This window comes from Borostomias antarcticus (assembly GCF_949987555.1).
Source record: "Borostomias antarcticus genome assembly, chromosome: 2".
Lineage (NCBI taxonomy): Eukaryota > Metazoa > Chordata > Actinopteri > Stomiiformes > Stomiidae > Borostomias > Borostomias antarcticus.
In genome coordinates, this window is record NC_140235.1 from 8,618,229 (window position 1) to 8,636,018 (window position 17,790).

A 17,790-nucleotide genomic window follows, 5' to 3' on the forward strand; every position below is an offset into this window, starting at 1 on the left:
CTATATACACCTCACTATATACACTACACCTCACTGTATACACCTCACTATATACACCTCACTATATACACCTCACTATATACACCTCACTATATACACTACACCTCACTATATACACCTCATACACCTCACTATATACACCTCACTATATACACTACACCTCACTATATACTCTACACCTCATTATATCCACCTCACTATATACACCTCACTATATACACTACACCTCACTGTATACACCTCACTATATACTCTACACTTCACTTTATACACTTCACTTTATACATCTCACTATATACATCTCACTATATACACCTCACTATATACACTACACCTCACTATATACACCTCATACACCTCACTATATACACCTCACTAAATACACTACACCTCACTATATACACCTCACTATATACTCTACACCTCACTATATACACCTCACTATATACACTACACCTCATTATATACACCTCACTATATACACTACACCTCACTATATACACCTCACTATATGCACTACACCTCACTATATACACCTCACTATATACACTACACCTCACTATATACACCTCACTATATACTCTACACCTCATTATATACACCTCACTATATACACCTCACTATATACACTACACCTCACTTTACACCTCACTATATACACTACACCTCACTATATACACTACACCTCACTATATACTCTACATCTCACTATATACACCTCACTATGTACTCTACATCTCACTATATACACCTCACTATATACACCTCACTATATACACTACACCTCACTATATACACCTCACTATATACACCTCACTATATACACTACACCTCTCTATATACACCTCACTATATTCACACCTCACTATATACACTACACCTCACTATAAACACCTCACTATATACACTACACCTCACTATATACACCTCACTATATACACTACACCTCACTATATACTCTACACCTCATTATATACACCTCACTATATACACCTATATACACCTCACTTCATAAGGGATTGCCCCACTCTTGCCACCTTTAAGGGGCATCTAAAGGTGTGGCTTAGAGCCAACCAAAAATGCGTACACGTCTAACTGCATGACATTTTTCTATGTTTTATATATTGTACTGTGTCTGTGTTTTATATGTGTACCTCTTGTAACTTGTTTTGTAACATCAACCTGCGTAATGGACTCCAGATTGAAACTAGCCTCCGGGCTACAATCTGTCTTATTTACATGTTTTTTTTTACACGTTCATCAATATGCACTGTCCTGATCTAAATAAACTAATCTAGACCTCACTATATACACCTCACTATATACACCTCACTATATACACCTCACTATATACACCTCACTATATACTCTACACCTCACTATATACACCTCACTATATACACCTCACTATATACACTACACCTCACTATATACTCTACACCTCACTATATACACCTCACTATATACACCTCACTATATACTCTACACCTCACTATATACACCTCACTATATACTCTACACCTCACTATATACTCTACACCTCACTATATACACCTCACTATATACACTACACCTCACTATACACACCTCACTATATACACTACACCTCACTATATACACCTCAATATATACACCTCACTATATACACCTCACTATATACACTACACCTCACTATATACACCTCACTATATACACCTCACTATATACACCTCACTATATACACTACACCTCACTATATACACCTCACTATATACACTACACCTCATTATATACACCTCATTATATACTCTACACCTCACTATATACACCTCACTATATACACCTCACTATATACACTACACCTCACTATACACACCTCACTATACACACCTCACTATATACTCTACACCTCACTATATACACCTCACTATATACTCTACACCTCACTATATACACCTCACTATATACACCTCACTATATACTCTACACCTCACTATATACACCTCACTATATACACTACACCTCACTATACACACCTCACTATACACACCTCACTATATACACCTCACTATATACACCTCACTATATACACTACACCTCACTATATACACCTCACTATATACACTACACCTCACTATATACACCTCACTATATACTCTACACCTCACTATATACACCTCACTATATACACTACACCTCACTATACACACCTCACTATATACACCTCACTATATACACATCACTATATACACTACACCTCACTATATACACCTCACTATATACACTACACCTCACTATACACACCTCACTATATACACCTCACTATACACACCTCACTATATACACCTCACTATATACACCTCACTATATACTCTACACCTCACTATATACACATCACTATATACACTACACCTCACAATATACACCTCACTATATACACCTCACTATATACTCTACACCTCACTATATACTCTACACCTCACTATATACACCTCACTATATACTCTACACCTCACTATATACACCTCACTATATACTCTACATCTCACTATATACATCTCACTATATACATCTCGCTATATACACCACCAGGGCTCTAAGCTAACATTTTTCACTAGGAGCACATGTGCTCCTAAATGAAAAAATTTAGGAGCACAGAAAGAAATTTAGGAGTGCAACGAAAAATTTTAAATAACACATTTTTATTAGCAACACACACTAGGCCTACTGCCAACAAAAATAAACAATGATAACCTGCTCACCATAGGAGCTCTCATACTATTCCCACACACTTCATCATGTGCATTGGTCCTAATGAAGACTATAGCCTACTATTCCCACACACTTCATCATGTGCATTGGTCCTAATGAAGACTATGGCCCAATCACAATACCTCCCTTAGTCCTAGCCCTACACCTCACTATATACACCTCACTATATACACTACATCTCACTATATACACCTCACTATATACACCTCACTAAATGCTCTACACCTCACTGTATACACCTCACTATATACACTACACCTCACTATATACACCTCACTATATACACTACACCTCATTATATACACTACACCTCACTATATACACCTCACTATATACACTACACCTCACTATATACACCTCATACACCTCACTATATACACTACATCTCACTATATACACCTAACTATATACACCTCACTATATACACTACACCTCACTATATACACCTCACTATATACACAACACCTCACTATATACTCTACATCTCACTATATACACCTCACTATATACACTACACCTCATTATATACACCTCACTATATACACTACACCTCATTATATACACCTCACTATATACACTACACCTCACTATATACACTGCACTTTATACACTACACCTCACTATATACACCTCACTATATACACCTCACTGTATACACTACACCTCATTATATACACCTCACTATATATACCTCACTATATACACTTCACCTCTCTATATACACCAAACTATATACACTACACCTCACTATAGAGTGCCTAAGCGGAAGCAGGAAGAGCAGTGTCATGGGACCTTATTTCAGAAAAAATATGTTCAGTAGTCAATGGCGATAAACAAATAATTTCTTGATCAATTTGAATTGTGCCATGACCATACACATGTTTGCAAGTCAAGAAAGTGCAGTTTGTTGTAATACTTTAACGCAGTTACACAGCCCAGTAGAGGTCCCCACAGCCCAGTAGAGGTCCCCACAGCCCAGTAGAGGTCCCCACAGAGCCCAGTAGAGGTCCCCACAGCCCAGTAGAGGTCCCCACAGCCCAGTAGAGTTCCCCACAGCCCAGTAGAGTTCCCCACAGCCCAGTAGAGTTCCCCACAGAGCCCAGTAGAGCCCAGTAGAGTTCCCCACAGAGCCCAGTAGAGGTCCCCACAGCCCAGTAGAGGTCCCCACAGCCCAGTAGAGGTCCCCACAGAGCCCAGTAGAGTTCCCCACAGAGCCCAGTAGAGTTCCCCACAGAGCCCAGTAGAGCCCAGTAGAGTTCCCCACAGAGACGCGTCCACTAAGACCACAGGCTTGACATTAATGGCGCCCCCATCTCTCTCTCTCTCTCTCTCCCTCTGTCTCCCTCCCTCCCTCTCTCTCTCTCTCTCTCTCTCTCTCTCCTCCCTCTCTCTCCCTCCCTCTCTCTCTCAGAGACCAGTAAGGTGGACTATGTGCTGTTCCAGGCAGCCACGGCCATCATGGAGGCGGTGGTGAGAGAGTGGATCCTGCTGGAGAAGCCGAGCATCGAGTCTCTCCGAACATTCCTCCTCACATACGTCTTACAGAGACCCAAGTATGTCAGTTAGTTAGTTAGTTAGTTAGTGTGTGTGTGTGATTTGCTATGCTGTGTGAGCAAATGCTAATTGCTTCTGGAGTACATTCTCTCTCTCTCTCTCTCCCTCCCTCCCTCCCTCCCTCCCTCCCTCTCTCTCTCTCTCTCTCTCTCTCTCCCTCCCTCCCTCCCTCTCTCCCTCCCTCCCTCCCTCTCTCTCTCTCTCTCTCTCTCTCTCTCTCCCTCCCTCCCTCTCTCTCTCCCTCCCTCCCTCCCTCCCTCCCTCCCTCTCTCTCTCTCTCTCTCTCTCTCTCTCTCTCTCTCTCTCTCTCTCTCTCTCTCCCTCCCTCCCTCTCTCTCTCTCTCTGTCTCTCTCTCTCTCTCTCTCTCTCTCTCTCTCTCTCTCTCCCTCCCTCCCTCCCTCCCTCCCTCTCTCTCTCTCTCTCTCTCTCTCTCTCTCCCTCCCAGCCTACAGAAGTATGTGCGGGAGCAGATTCTGCTGGCCGTAGCGGTCATAGTAAAGCGCGGCTCCCTGGACAAGTCCATCAACTGTAAAAGCATCTTCCACGAGGTCAGCCAGCTCATCAGCAGCGGCAACCCAACCGTGGTAAGAGTGACCTCAGTCTGTATACCCGCTATCTGAAGAGAGACCTCAGTCTGTATACCTGCTATCTGAAGAGAGACCTCAGTCTGTATACCTGCTATCTGAAGAGAGACCTCAGTCTGTATACCTGCTATCTGAAGAGTGACCTCAGTCTGTATACCTGCTATCTGAAGAGAGACCTCAGTCTGTATACCTGCTATCTGAAGAGAGACCTCAGTCTGTATACCTGCTATCTGAAGAGAGACCTCAGTCTGTATACCTGCTATCTGAAGAGCTGCTGGACTTCACCAGCTAAAGAGTGATCATGCTGTACAGCGTAGCTTCTCCCATTCACCACATACCACTGTGTTAAACTGTCAAACTATTAGATTTTCTTTATCAGCCTAGATCAACCACTCAAGCGTATCTGTAGAATATTTATTTTGAACTCCCAAATTGATGACCCCCTCTGTTTAAACATGCCCTATTAAACTGGCGAGTTAGGGGAAGAGGTCAAGTCATGATGACCAGTCCAGTCACTCCACTCCATGTCCGTTGGGAGCTGTGAGAATGAGGAGGCAGGGCCACTTCTCTCAAGTCCCCACTAGAGGGCGCCATGTCCTCCTGATCTCAGGTCCTCTCTGCCTGGTCACAGGCTGGAAACCAGGGCTGCGTTCCGAATCACATACTTCTACTTCTTACTACCACTACCTACTACAGCTGCCCTTAGAAAGTACGTACTTTGCAAGCAGTAGGCATCCAAATGGGACATACTACCTTGTCATAACATTGCGCCTTGAAATTTGCCCGCATCCGTCGCTGTCCATAACGCGACATTCGTCTACAGCTGTCACGACTCGCACATGTGACGCACATTTCCGCTGCGCACAGGATTGTGGGTCAGAATAGCCAGAAAAGCCTGCTGACTTGCATACTGCAAAATACGACCGGATGTAGTAGGACATCCTGGTATTTTTGCCATACTGTATGTGGCATACTATGTATTGGGACATACTACATCCTGTTTTGGCATACTATATAGTAGGGTAGTATGTGATTCGGAACGCAGCCCAGGACTCCCTCTCTGGCTACTGGGTCTGGGAGGCTCTGCTGTCACACTCTTACTTCCTGACTATAAGCCAGTCAGTCTCTCTGTGATTGGCTGATGCAGGTGTGTTGCTTGGTGCTGTGCAGGACATAAAACCAACTCACCACGTAACCCTGCACCTCTCTGGACCTGGAGAGCGCTGCTCCGTTGGTCCCAATATTAACCTCTCCCGTTCTTCAGAATCACCTTAGTAAAAGGCAGATACCAGAAACATTGGTTGGAAAAGAAAAGTGGTGAGGTGCTTCACACACCAAAAAAAGGTTCAAGTGGAGTTCAGAGACCCCTGGAGCCTCAGTCTTGCCTCTAGAGCTGCCGTGCTTATGGAGTGTCTATGGCAGTGTGTTTGACCCTGCCCCTGACTGTTTGTGTGACCTTTGACTCTGCAGCAAACACTGGCCTGTTCCATCTTGACCGCCTTACTCAGCGAATTCTCCAGCTCCAGCAAGACCAGTAACATCGGCCTCAGCATGGAGTTCCATGGCAGCTGCAAGCGCATCTTCCAGGTCGGCTCCCCTGCTCCCCTGCCCCTCTGTGTTTGCAGGAGTGTTTGTTTTGAGTGTCTCAGTGTGTGTGTGTGTTGATTATTGTGTGTTTGAAAGTGTCTCAGGGTGTGTGTGTTGATTATTGTGTGTTTGAAAGTGTCTGTGTGTGTGTGTTGATTATTGTGTGTTTGAAAGTGTATTTATGAGACTATGCAGAAACACTGGCTGGCCGCAGCTGTCAACACTGGCCATAGCTGTCACTAACACGGTTTTGTTGCCACTTAAAGGTGCGTTTGCCAGGATTGTGCAAAGTTTTAAAGTTTGCGTCACAGTAGGCAGATCATGGGAGTGTTCAGAGCCAAAGAAAGAAATGGATTAAATCAAACATTCCTGAAACATTTGTAATGTGAACAGTGACCGCTGCTATTAGGATTTGCAAACATGTAAAATTAAGCTTCTGGCAAAAGAGCTGTCATCAAAACTGAACTCAAACTTATGAAAATGTTGCTTAATGAGGTGTGAAAAAACCCAATAGACATGTTGAAATTCAAGACGGGGATTCAGGGATTCAGTCTCAGGGATTCTTGCCCCCAGTTATTACACTGTGTCCCCAGATTGGCTGGACGAAGGCACCTTTTCTGCTTCATTAGTGGTTCCACCCCTAGTTGTGCCTATAGCGCCTGCCTATTGCTAATAGAGTTTGTACAAGAGCGCCAGTGTGTCTTATCTATTAGTGTGTGTGTGTGTGTGTGTGTGTGTGTGTGTGTGTGTGTGTGTGTGTGTGTGTGTGTGTGTGTGTGTGTGTGTGTGTGTGTGTGTGTGTGTGTGTGTGTGTGTGTGTGTGTGTGTGTGTGTGTGTGTGTGTGTGTGTGTGTGTGTGTGTGTGTGTGTGTGTGTGTGTGTGTGTGTGTGTGTGTGTGTGTGTTTCAGGAGGAGGACCTGCGGCAGATCTTTGTTCTGACCATGGAGGTTCTCCAAGAGTTCAGCCGCAGGGAGAACCTCAACGCCCAGATGTCCTTTGTGTTCCAGCGCTACTTGGCCCTGGCCAATCAAGTCCTCAGCTGGAACTTCCTTCCACCCAATCATATCCTTTCTCAAGTCACAAACACACAGACAGAGACTGGCGTTGTAGGCCGAGGGCACTGTGGTAGAGTGTGTGTGCATGTGTTTGTGTGTTGCTGTTACTTTGTATACAGGAAGGTATACAAAGCAGGAGATCTCACACTCTAACATTTCAAAGGGGCATATTTATCAATAAAAAGAGGAGAAATGCTCCATAGCTCGACCTGGATCTGACGACCTGCTGACAGTAGAAAGCCCAGAACATATCACATGATTTAACAAGAGCAAAGAGCCCGGAGTTGGCTACCGACGGACAGCGATCACTAAACAGATTTATATTGTTGCTAATGACAACATCTCAAATTAACATCTCAAATTTCTCGGGAATTGATACATTAAAGGATATGCTTATGACCGGGTCCCTCGAGAGGTCTTGTGGAGGGTTATGCGGGAGTATGGGGTGAGGGGATCCCTACTTAGGGCCATCCAATCCCTGTACACCCAGAGCGAGAGCTGTGTCCGTGTCCTCGGCAGTAAGTCGTCTTCCTTTCCGCTGGGGGTTGGCCTCCGCCAGGGCTACGCTTTGTCACCAATCCTGTTTGTGATTTTCATGGACAGGATATCGAGGCGTAGCCGTGGGAGGTGGGTTTGCAGTTCGGTGAGCTGGGGATCGCGTCGCTGCTATTTGCAGATGATGTGGTCCTGATGGCATCATCTGCCTGTGACCTCCAGCACTCTCTGGATAGGTTCGCAACTGAGTGTGAAGCGGCTGGGATGAGAATCAGCACTTCTAAGTCTGAGGCCATGGTTCTCAGCAGGAAACCGGTGGTTTGCCCGCTCCGAGTAGGAAATGAGTCCTTACCCCAAGTGAAGGAGTTCAAGTATCTGGGGGTCTTGTTCACGAGTGAGGGAACCATGGAGAGGGAGTTTGGCCGGAGAATCGGAGCAGCTAGTGCGGTTCTGCAGTCGTTTACCGCACTGTTGTGACGAAAAGAGAGCTGAGCCAAAAGGCAAAGCTCCTTTGCGTCGAAAGGAGCCAGTTGAGGTGGTTCGGGCATCTAGTGAGGATGCCTGCTGGGCGCCTCCCTAGGGAGGTGTTCCAGGCGTGTCCGGCTGGGAGGAGGCCTCCCTAGGGAGGTGTTCCAGGCGTGTCCGGCTGGGAGGAGGCCTCCCTAGGGAGATGTTCCAGGTATGTCCGGCTGGGAGGAGGCCTCCCTAGGGAGGTGTTCCAGGCGTGTCCGGCTTGGAGGAGACCTCTGCATTTCGAAACAACAGTAACAGTACTGTTACTAACAGAAATTAATAAACAGTACTAATCTCACCAAACATACAACAGCCATCCCTTCACGCTGTAAACCTCCGCGAAATTTGGATTCGGATGAATTTCGCGGAGGTTTACAGCATGAAGAGATGGTTGTTGTATGTTTGGTGAAAGTAGTACTGTTTAGAAGTTACTGTTTCGAAATGCAGAGGCGAAAGGACCTATGGTGTTTACAGGACTTCAGAGCTTGGTAAGCATAAACCATGTAATTCCTGAACTTTAAATCCACGTATATCATACTTTTTAGAGTTTTTCGAGTGTGCCCATAGCTAGCAACGAACCAGGGTGCGCGCACCGACGTTATTGACACAGAACTCTGTACTGCACAAAACAGAAATATTTTAACCTGTTCTAGTCAGATACATGCCAGGGAAGCCAGGAATAGGGCTAAACATGAAATTCAGTGTACATATCCTTTAAGGGAACATGATGTTCTGGAAGAACATGATGTTCTGATATATAAAGCTATATCTCCCTCCTTTTGCAATCTGTCACACCTGAAAATACTGTCTCAATCAATGTCCTTGTTTGCAACAGTATCTTTTAGCCATGTCTCTAAAGAGCACCAGAATAGTCCTGTACCCACACATCTAAAAACAATAATTTTACCAACCAAGTTCCTTACGTTTAGATCTACTGAGCCCATCTCGCTACTGAAAACCCCCAGGAGTCTCAACACGGAGCACATGGAGTAACTTCCCAGTATGAGAAAATCCCTAGGAGTCTCAACACAGAACACATTGAGCCCTAGGAGTCTCAACACAGAACACATTGAGCCCTAGGAGTCTCAACACGGAACACATTGAGCCCTAGGAGTCTCAGCACGGAACACATTGAGCCCTAGGAGTCTCAACACGGAACACATTGAGCCCTAGGAGTCTCAACACGGAACACATTGAGCCCTAGGAGTCTCAACACGGAACACATTGAGCCCTAGGAGTCTCAACACAGAACACATTGAGTAACTTCCCAGTATGAGAAAACAGAGTCCGTTGGTTAGAAACAGCAAAGAGGTTTGTACAGTTTATTCCTCATGGTCTACAGAAAACCCTGCAGTGAATGAGGATGAGAAATAGGAAACTGGATCATTTCTACGGTAGGATAAATGACAGTAGGGAGAGGGGGCAGTAGGGAGAGGGGGCAAGGCAAGTTTATTTGTATAGCACATTTCAGCAACAAGGCAATTCAAAGTGCTTTACATGAGACATTAAAAGCACCAAGACAAAGTGCAAGAAACACATAAAAGGTCATAAACGAAATGCAAAAAAGGACATTTCAAACAAAATACAGGAAAAATAAAATACAGGAATAAAAGTTACAGTACAGTGTATGAATGAATAATTATTTGATTTAATAAAAAGCAGCAGCAAAAAGAAAAGTCTTCAGTCTTGATTTAAAAGAACTGAGAGTTGCAGCAGACCTGCAGTTTTCTGGAAGTTTGTTCCAGATATGTGGAGCATAAAAACTGAACGCTGCTTCTCCATGTTTAGTTTTAACTCTGGGGACAGAAAGCAGGCCTGTGCCAGACGACCTGAGAGGTCTGGATGGTTCATAACGTAGCAGCAGATCAGAAATATATTTTGGCCCTAGACCATTCAGTGCTTTATAAACCAACAGCAGTATTTTAAAGTCAATTCTTTGACAGACAGGAAGCCAGTGTAAGGACCTCAGAACTGGAGTGATGTGATCCACTTTCTTGGTCTTAATGAGGACTCGAGCAGGTGCGTTCTGAATCAGCTGCAGCTGTCTTATGGATTTTTAGAGAGACCTGTAAACACACCGTTACAGTAGTCAAGTCTACTGAAGATAAACGCATGGACAAGTTTTTCCAGATCCTGCTGAGACATAAATCCTTTAATCCTTGATATATTCTTCAGGTGATAGTAGGCTGACTTTGTAATTGTCTTAATGTGACTGTTGAAATTCAGGTCTGAGTCAATGACTACAACAAGATTTCTGGCTTCGTTTGTGGTTTTTAGCATTACTGATTGGAGCTGAACGCTGACTTTTAATCGTTCTTCTTTGGCTCCGAAGACAATTACTTCATTTTTATTTTTGTTTAGTTGAAGAAGGTTCTGGCACATCCAATCGTTGATTTGTTCAATGCACTTAATCAGCGCTTGTATGGGATTATAGTCCCCTGGTGATATGGTGATATAAATGTGTGTGTCGTCTGCATAGCTGTGGTAGCATATTTTGTTGTTTTCCATAATTTGAGTTAGTGGGAGCATGTACATGTTGAACAGAAGAGGCCCAAGAATGGAGCCTTGGGGAACTCTAGTCCCTGTCCTTCAAGTAGGATTCAAACCAGTTTAGCACTGTGCCAGAAATTCCCAGCCAGTTTTCCAATCGGCCTAGTAATATGTTGTGGTCAACTGTCGAATGCAGCGCTAAGATCCACTAAGGACCAATTCCAGGATCTAAGACTGAAATTCTGCCATTGTCTGTGTTTAAATGGATGTCATTGAAGACGTTAACAAGAGCAGTCTCGGTGCTGTGGTGTGGTTGAAATCCTGACTGGAAGATATCAAAGCAATTATTTTGTGCCAGGAAGTTGTTCAGCTGTTGAAAAACTGCTTTTTCAATGATTTTACTTAAAAACGAGAGGTTTGATATAATTATTCATTTGTGAGGTGTCTAGATTATTATTTTTTAAGAGTGGCTTGACGACTGCAGTTTTCAGGGTTTGTGGGAACACCTAAAAGAAGAGATGTTAACAATTTGTAGTAAATCAGAGGCCATGCAGGTAGATACATTTTTGAAAAAGCCTGTAGGCAGAATATCAAGGCAACAGGAGGAGGATTTCAGATATTGTATAATGTCCTCCAGGGTTTTATGGTTGATCGGATACAATTGTGTCATGGTATTAATTTTAAGTGGACACTGGGACAACACATATCCTGTACCTGATATGGAGGCACTGACAAATTTTCTGAATTTTGTCAGTGAAGAATGAGGCAAATTCATTGCAGGCCCTGGTGGATAGAAGTTCAGAGGCTACTCACACAGGAGGGATTGTTAGCTAGGTTTTTGGTGATGTCAGAAAAGAAAAACTGCCATGCATTTCTCAGCTCCAAATTATAAATGCGAAGTCTCTCTTTATACTGTAGATGTCATTATGAACATGTAGATATGTTTTTCGCCACCTGCGTTCAGCTTTTCGACATTCTCTTTTTTCTATTCTGACCAGTGTGGCGTTTCTTCATGGAGATCGTTTCTTACCAGAGACCATCTTCACCTTAGTGGGCGCAGTGGCATCAATAATATTTGTAATTTTAGAATGTAAATGATCTACAAGCTCGTTGACTGAGGCCATAGAGAGGGCAGGTGTGGACGAGAAAGCCTGAGTAAATATCTCACTGGTGTTTTCAGTGATGTACCGTTTTGTGATGACCTCTGTTTGAACATGTGTGTGCATGAAGATAGATCAACCTGGGGGCAGTAGGGATAGGGGGCAGTAAGGAGAGGGGGCAGTAGGGATATGGGTCAGTAGGGAGAGGGCAGTAGGGAGAGAGGGCAGTAGGGATGGGGGGCAGTAGGGAGAGGGCAGTAGGGAAAGGGGGCAGTAGGGAGAGGGGGCAGTAGCGTCCAGACCAGATAGTTAGGCCTCTGTATGGAGTGGGGGGGGGGCTCGCTCCTTTAAACCCCACCGCTTGTTATGTCTGTCCAGAATGCCTGGCATGCTCAATTGTGTGTGTGTGAGAGTGATTGAAGTCGGAGCATGCTGCATGGGTGGTTGAGGGAACAGAGAACAGATTTATGAAGACCGCTGGGAAGGGACAGCCAGTCTGGTCTCAGTCTGCATGTGTCAAGAACATGCCTGTGTGTGTGTGTGTGTGTGTGTGTGTGTGTGTGTGTGTGTGTGTGTGACAGCTCCTTAATTGCATGCCTGACAGCCGCAGCCCATTACCCCCTCTCATCAACACACACACACTTGCGAACACACACACACACTCCACCACCTCCTTGTTTAAAGGGCCCTTTTAAAAACACCCCAGTGGCGTCCCAACCTCAGAACCCGACCGCGTGGCGTCCCTCCCCCAGAACCCGACCGCGTGGCATGCGTGTCATCTGTCAGCGCCACACACTCCCCCGGCCCCCTCCCGCGCGGGGCATCTGCTACCCACACACTCCCTGCGCGTCTGTACGACAGCATTGACCCTGGGAGGGGGGGGGGCGGGGTCAGGGTTAGGCCCCGGGGCTCCAGCCTGCAGTCAGGTGCTCTGAATGGCTGTCGCAGATGACAGACAACGTCTAGACCCACCCTGCCGTGGAAAGTAAGCAGGCCAAGGTCCCTTTCGCTAGCTGATCTGATGCCAGTTTAGTGGTATGGTATTTTCTGCTGTGAGGTGAAGGTTAGGACTGGGTCATAGTAACCTGAACCCAGGTGTGTTTGTGTGTCGTGTGTGTGTCTGTGTGTGTGTCTGTGTGTGTGTCTGTGTGCGCGTGTGTGTGCGTGTGTGTGCGTGTGTGTGCGTGTGTGCGTGCGTGCGTGTGTGCGCGTGTGTGTGCGAGTTTTCCAGGGTTCCCGGGAGGCGGCACACTGCTTAGAAAAGCAGGAGAAGATTCCATGGCAGCAACTGTCCAAACCCAGGCCAGACGGGGGGTGGGGGGGGGGGGGGGTGTTGTATTGGGCGGGGGGGTTAAGAGGCATTCCTAGACTGTTATTCCACATGGCAAGGCTACAGGCAGGACTTAAGAGAGGATATGTCACTTAAACCCCCCACACTCCTTAACATAGCTGCGTAGTCCCAGCATGCCCTGTGTGTCTCTGCTGGTTCACAACAGGCTGAGCTGATTCTGACTGGAGAAACCATCTTTACTACCTCCTCCACAGCGACGGCGCAGGATGAGAGGTCATGTTTTTGGTGGCGTGCGTGGGTGGGTGCGTGGGTGTTTTTGTTTGTCTATTAGCAGGATAACGCAAAAACTACTCGACAGATCTTCATGAAACTCGGTGGAGGGGTGTAGCACAGGCCAACTTAGAACCTTTAAAATTTTGGAGCGGGTCCACAAATGAAAACAAAACCTAGAACGGAGCCAGCTCCCTGTGTGGGGGTGCTAGAGACACAGGGTTTGGACTGGGGGGTGCGGGGGGAGAGCCCAGAGTGCAATGCACTGTCCCCCAATTAATTGTCAATGGGGGGGGGGGGTTGAAACGGGCGTATCTCGACGTGGGAAGGTCACAGAGACGAGGGGTTTTCACTTGCATTACGCTCCCAACCTATCGATTGCAGCAATACCAAGTTCTGCTTGCAGTACCATGTCCTGCTCACATGCACACTTCAACAGCGAAGACCTGCATTCATGGGCGGAGGTCTGTGCTCTCCAAGCACCATTTCTACTTGAGTGTGTATTAGTACACACACCTTGATATAGCCACATGGCTATCTGAAAACCATGACCAATCACTTCTCTCTCCCACCTACTGTAGCTCTCATCCGGGAGATGTTGATGATTAGTGCAGTGTGTCCCGGCCTGTAGCAGACCTGGTTTGAAGGCCTAGGCTGTGGTGTGTTGAGACACTCCTAATGTAGGTTACAGTTCAGCTAAAACTTGTTTGACCCACATGTCACCTTTAGTCCTGCGGGGTTTAGGGTTTAGGGCACAGCAGGGGGTTGGGGGTCATGAGTCGGTGTTTGTGTTTCAGATAGTTTTGTCACATCAGCATATTAGACTAGAGCACCATAGACACGTGGCTCACATTAGACCAGACCAGGACAGGCTAGACCAGGACAGGACAGGCTAGACCAGGACAGGACAGGCTAGACCAGGACAGGACAGGCTAGACCAGGACAGGACAGGCTAGACCAGGACAGGCTAGACCAGGACAGGCTAGACCAGACCAGGATAGGCTAGACCAGGACAGGAAATAACTAAATGAATAACTAAATAAATATAGTACTTTTAAATACATTTATTTATTACTAAAATAAATGGTCATGTTGGCATTCAAGTTAGCTAACTAGCTAGATAGCAGCTCGTAAGACCATCCTGATTTCGCGAGCTCACACACTGTTTCTCTTGCTCATGCATATCAGTCTGGATACTTTCCATAGAGATCCGTTTGTGCCAGATCAGAAAACGATCTCGCCTATCAGTGTTGGCTCTGAGGAACTTGCAGTCAAGCGGGGCAAGTTTAGGTGTGAAGACAGCGTGAAGTTACCGCATGATAGACAGATGGTTCATCCAACCACCTGCCAGGTATTTGTGAAAGTGCCTGCCCTTTTCCAAAGTTTCCAGCAGAGTTCCCAGATGGTGTTGTGAAGCAAACCATGTGGCGCGTCAGGCTAGATAGCAGCAGACTGCCTTGAAACTCACCAGGATGCAGGAAATGTAGTGTTTGACGCTCAAGATTCCCTCTCTGGACCCACAGACCCTCACCCCCCCTCTGGACCCCCAGACCCCCCCCCCCCCCCCCCTAAGGTTACCCTCCCCTGGGTGCGGACCACCAGGCTTGAAAACACCTATGAGGGGAAATATGACCTCATTAGGAGGCTCAAATATGTTTTGCGGCTCCAGTCAGTATTTTTTTTTTTTGTTTGTTTGTTTTTTTGGCCAAAATGTATCTTTTGATAGTTACCACTGGACTACAGCAACATACACACTTTTATCTGGCATTTTCTAGAACTCTATACAGGTAATGAACTGTATACTGGTAATGAACTATATACTGGTAATGAACTATATCCTGGTAATGAACTATATACTGGTAATGAACTATATACTGGTAATGAACTCTATACTCGTAATGAGCTATATACTGGTAATGAACTCTATACTGGTAATGAACTCTATACTGGTAATTAACTCTATACTGTTAATGAACTCTATACTGGTAATGAACTCTATACTGGTAATGAACTCTACTGGTAATGAACTCTATACTGGTAATGAACTATACACTGCTAATGAACGCTACTGGTAATGAACTCTATAACTATACACTGGTAATGAACTCTATACTGGTAATGAACTCTATACTGGTAATGAACTCTATACTGGTAATAAACTCTACTGGTAATGAACTCTATACTGGTAATGAACTATACACTGCTAATGAACGCTACTGGTAATGAACTCTATAACTATACACTGGTAATGAACTCTATACTGGTAATGAACTCTATACTGGTAATGAACTCTATACTGGTAATGAACTATATACTGGTAACGAACTATATCCTGGTAACGAACTATATCCTGGTAACGAACTATATCCTGGTAACGAACTATATCCTGGTAACGAACTATATCCTGGTAATGAACTATATCCTGGTAATGAACTATATCCTGGTAATGAACTATATCCTGGTAATGAACTATATCCTGGTAATGGCCTCGTGCTGTAGCTGTGTCCTGCTGGTGGCCTGTCACCCGGGTGGCCGACTGTATAAAGTCATCAGCTCGGTAGTAAACCAAGGTGGATTCTTTCCCACATTAACACAGCTTTTACGATCTCAAGATCAGCCCTTAATTCTCCCACTGACGTGTTGGAGGTCTCTCTCCCGAGCCGTGTCCAGGGCCGGTCTCTCTCCTCTCTGTCTCTCTATCTCTCTCTCTCTCTCTGTCCCTCTCTCTGTCTGTGGGACTGAGAGTGAGATGGTGGCAGGTGATCTCTAGAAAAAAAACACAACCACAGCCATGTGTCCAGGTCACTCTAAGCTCATCCGTCATCCTGTAGGCATGCACACGCACGCACACACACACACACACACACACGCAGGGGCTCTGTAGTGGACAGTGCTCATACTCCTCCTCGTGAGTGATGAGGATCAGTCTTAGTATAGAGAAGCTCTCCGCAGCGCTGCATGTCAGTCATGTGACTCAGGGCGTGTTCAGAAAGTCCCTGGTCATGGTGACAGGATTGATCCTGGTTGATGGCAGGTGTGTGTGTTTGGGAAGGTTCTGCTGGCTCGGTGTTCCATGATTGATCCTGGTTGATAGCAGGTGTGTGTGTTTGGGAAGGTTCTGCTGGCTCGGTGCTGGTTCCCCCAGACCCCTGTGAGTCCCACGGCTCATCTGAGCTGCAGGGCGCTGGAACACAGGTGGCCGGGTCCCTGAGTGCTTCCTCTGTCGCCAGGACTCGTGTTGGTCCTCTCCCACACACACACACACTCCCACACACACACACACACACTCTCCCACACACACACACACACACACTCTCCACCCCCCCCCCCCCCCCACACACACACACACTCCCACACACACACACACTCCTCAGGAAGGTTCACTCAGAGTTCTGCTGCTGGACCGGAGCTATTTATAATAAGGCCATAAATCCAAGGCTGCTGGAAGAAGGGAGCGGTGCGCACACACACACACACACACATATACACACACACACACACACACACATATACACACACACGCACATACACACACACTCTCACACACACACTCTCACACATACACACACACACTCTCACACACGCACATACAGTACACGCACACTCACACACTCACATGCACGCAACGCTGGCATGGCACCTGTCTGAGTGGGGTGTGCGTGTGTGCGTGCGTGCGTGTGTGTGATGTGGTGTGTGTGTGTGTGTGTAGGGGAGTGACCGGCTCTGGCCCGGTGGAATGTGTGGCCCGCGCCGGTGAAGGGCTTTGATCTGATATTCCTGTGGGAGTTCACAAGGCCTGTAGAGGAGAGAGGGAGGGAGTTCCTGCACTGTCCGCCTCACAAGGCCTGTAGAGGAGAGAGGGAGGGAGAGAGAGAGAGAGAGAGAGAAAAAACTGAGTGGGCAAGGAGGACTGAGAGAGAGACCAACAGGGAGCAAGGAGGAGACCAAGTGTGAGAGAGAGAGAAAGAGAGAGGGGGCAGGACTGATGTTGGGAAGGAGGCAGGCTTGTTGAGAGAGCGACTGACCGAGTTACAGCAAGTTTCCACTGAGCAAGCAGACCAACCAGAACAAGGAGAGCGTGAGAGAGAGAGAGATACA

At 46.1% G+C, this 17,790-nt stretch overlaps 1 protein-coding gene across 1 annotated transcript in view; it reads left to right on the plus strand.

Moving 5' to 3' along the window:
* Positions 1-17,790, plus strand: part of xpo4 (exportin 4) — a gene marked incomplete at its 5' end in the record, with an annotated part of 49,554 nt that overhangs the window by 4,564 nt on the left and 27,200 nt on the right. Inside the window, 4 exon segments of the mRNA XM_084459975.1 lie at positions 4,163-4,304; positions 4,752-4,890; positions 6,361-6,477; positions 7,387-7,540. Of these exon segments, the coding sequence (XP_084316101.1) occupies positions 4,163-4,304; positions 4,752-4,890; positions 6,361-6,477; positions 7,387-7,540 (552 nt within the window).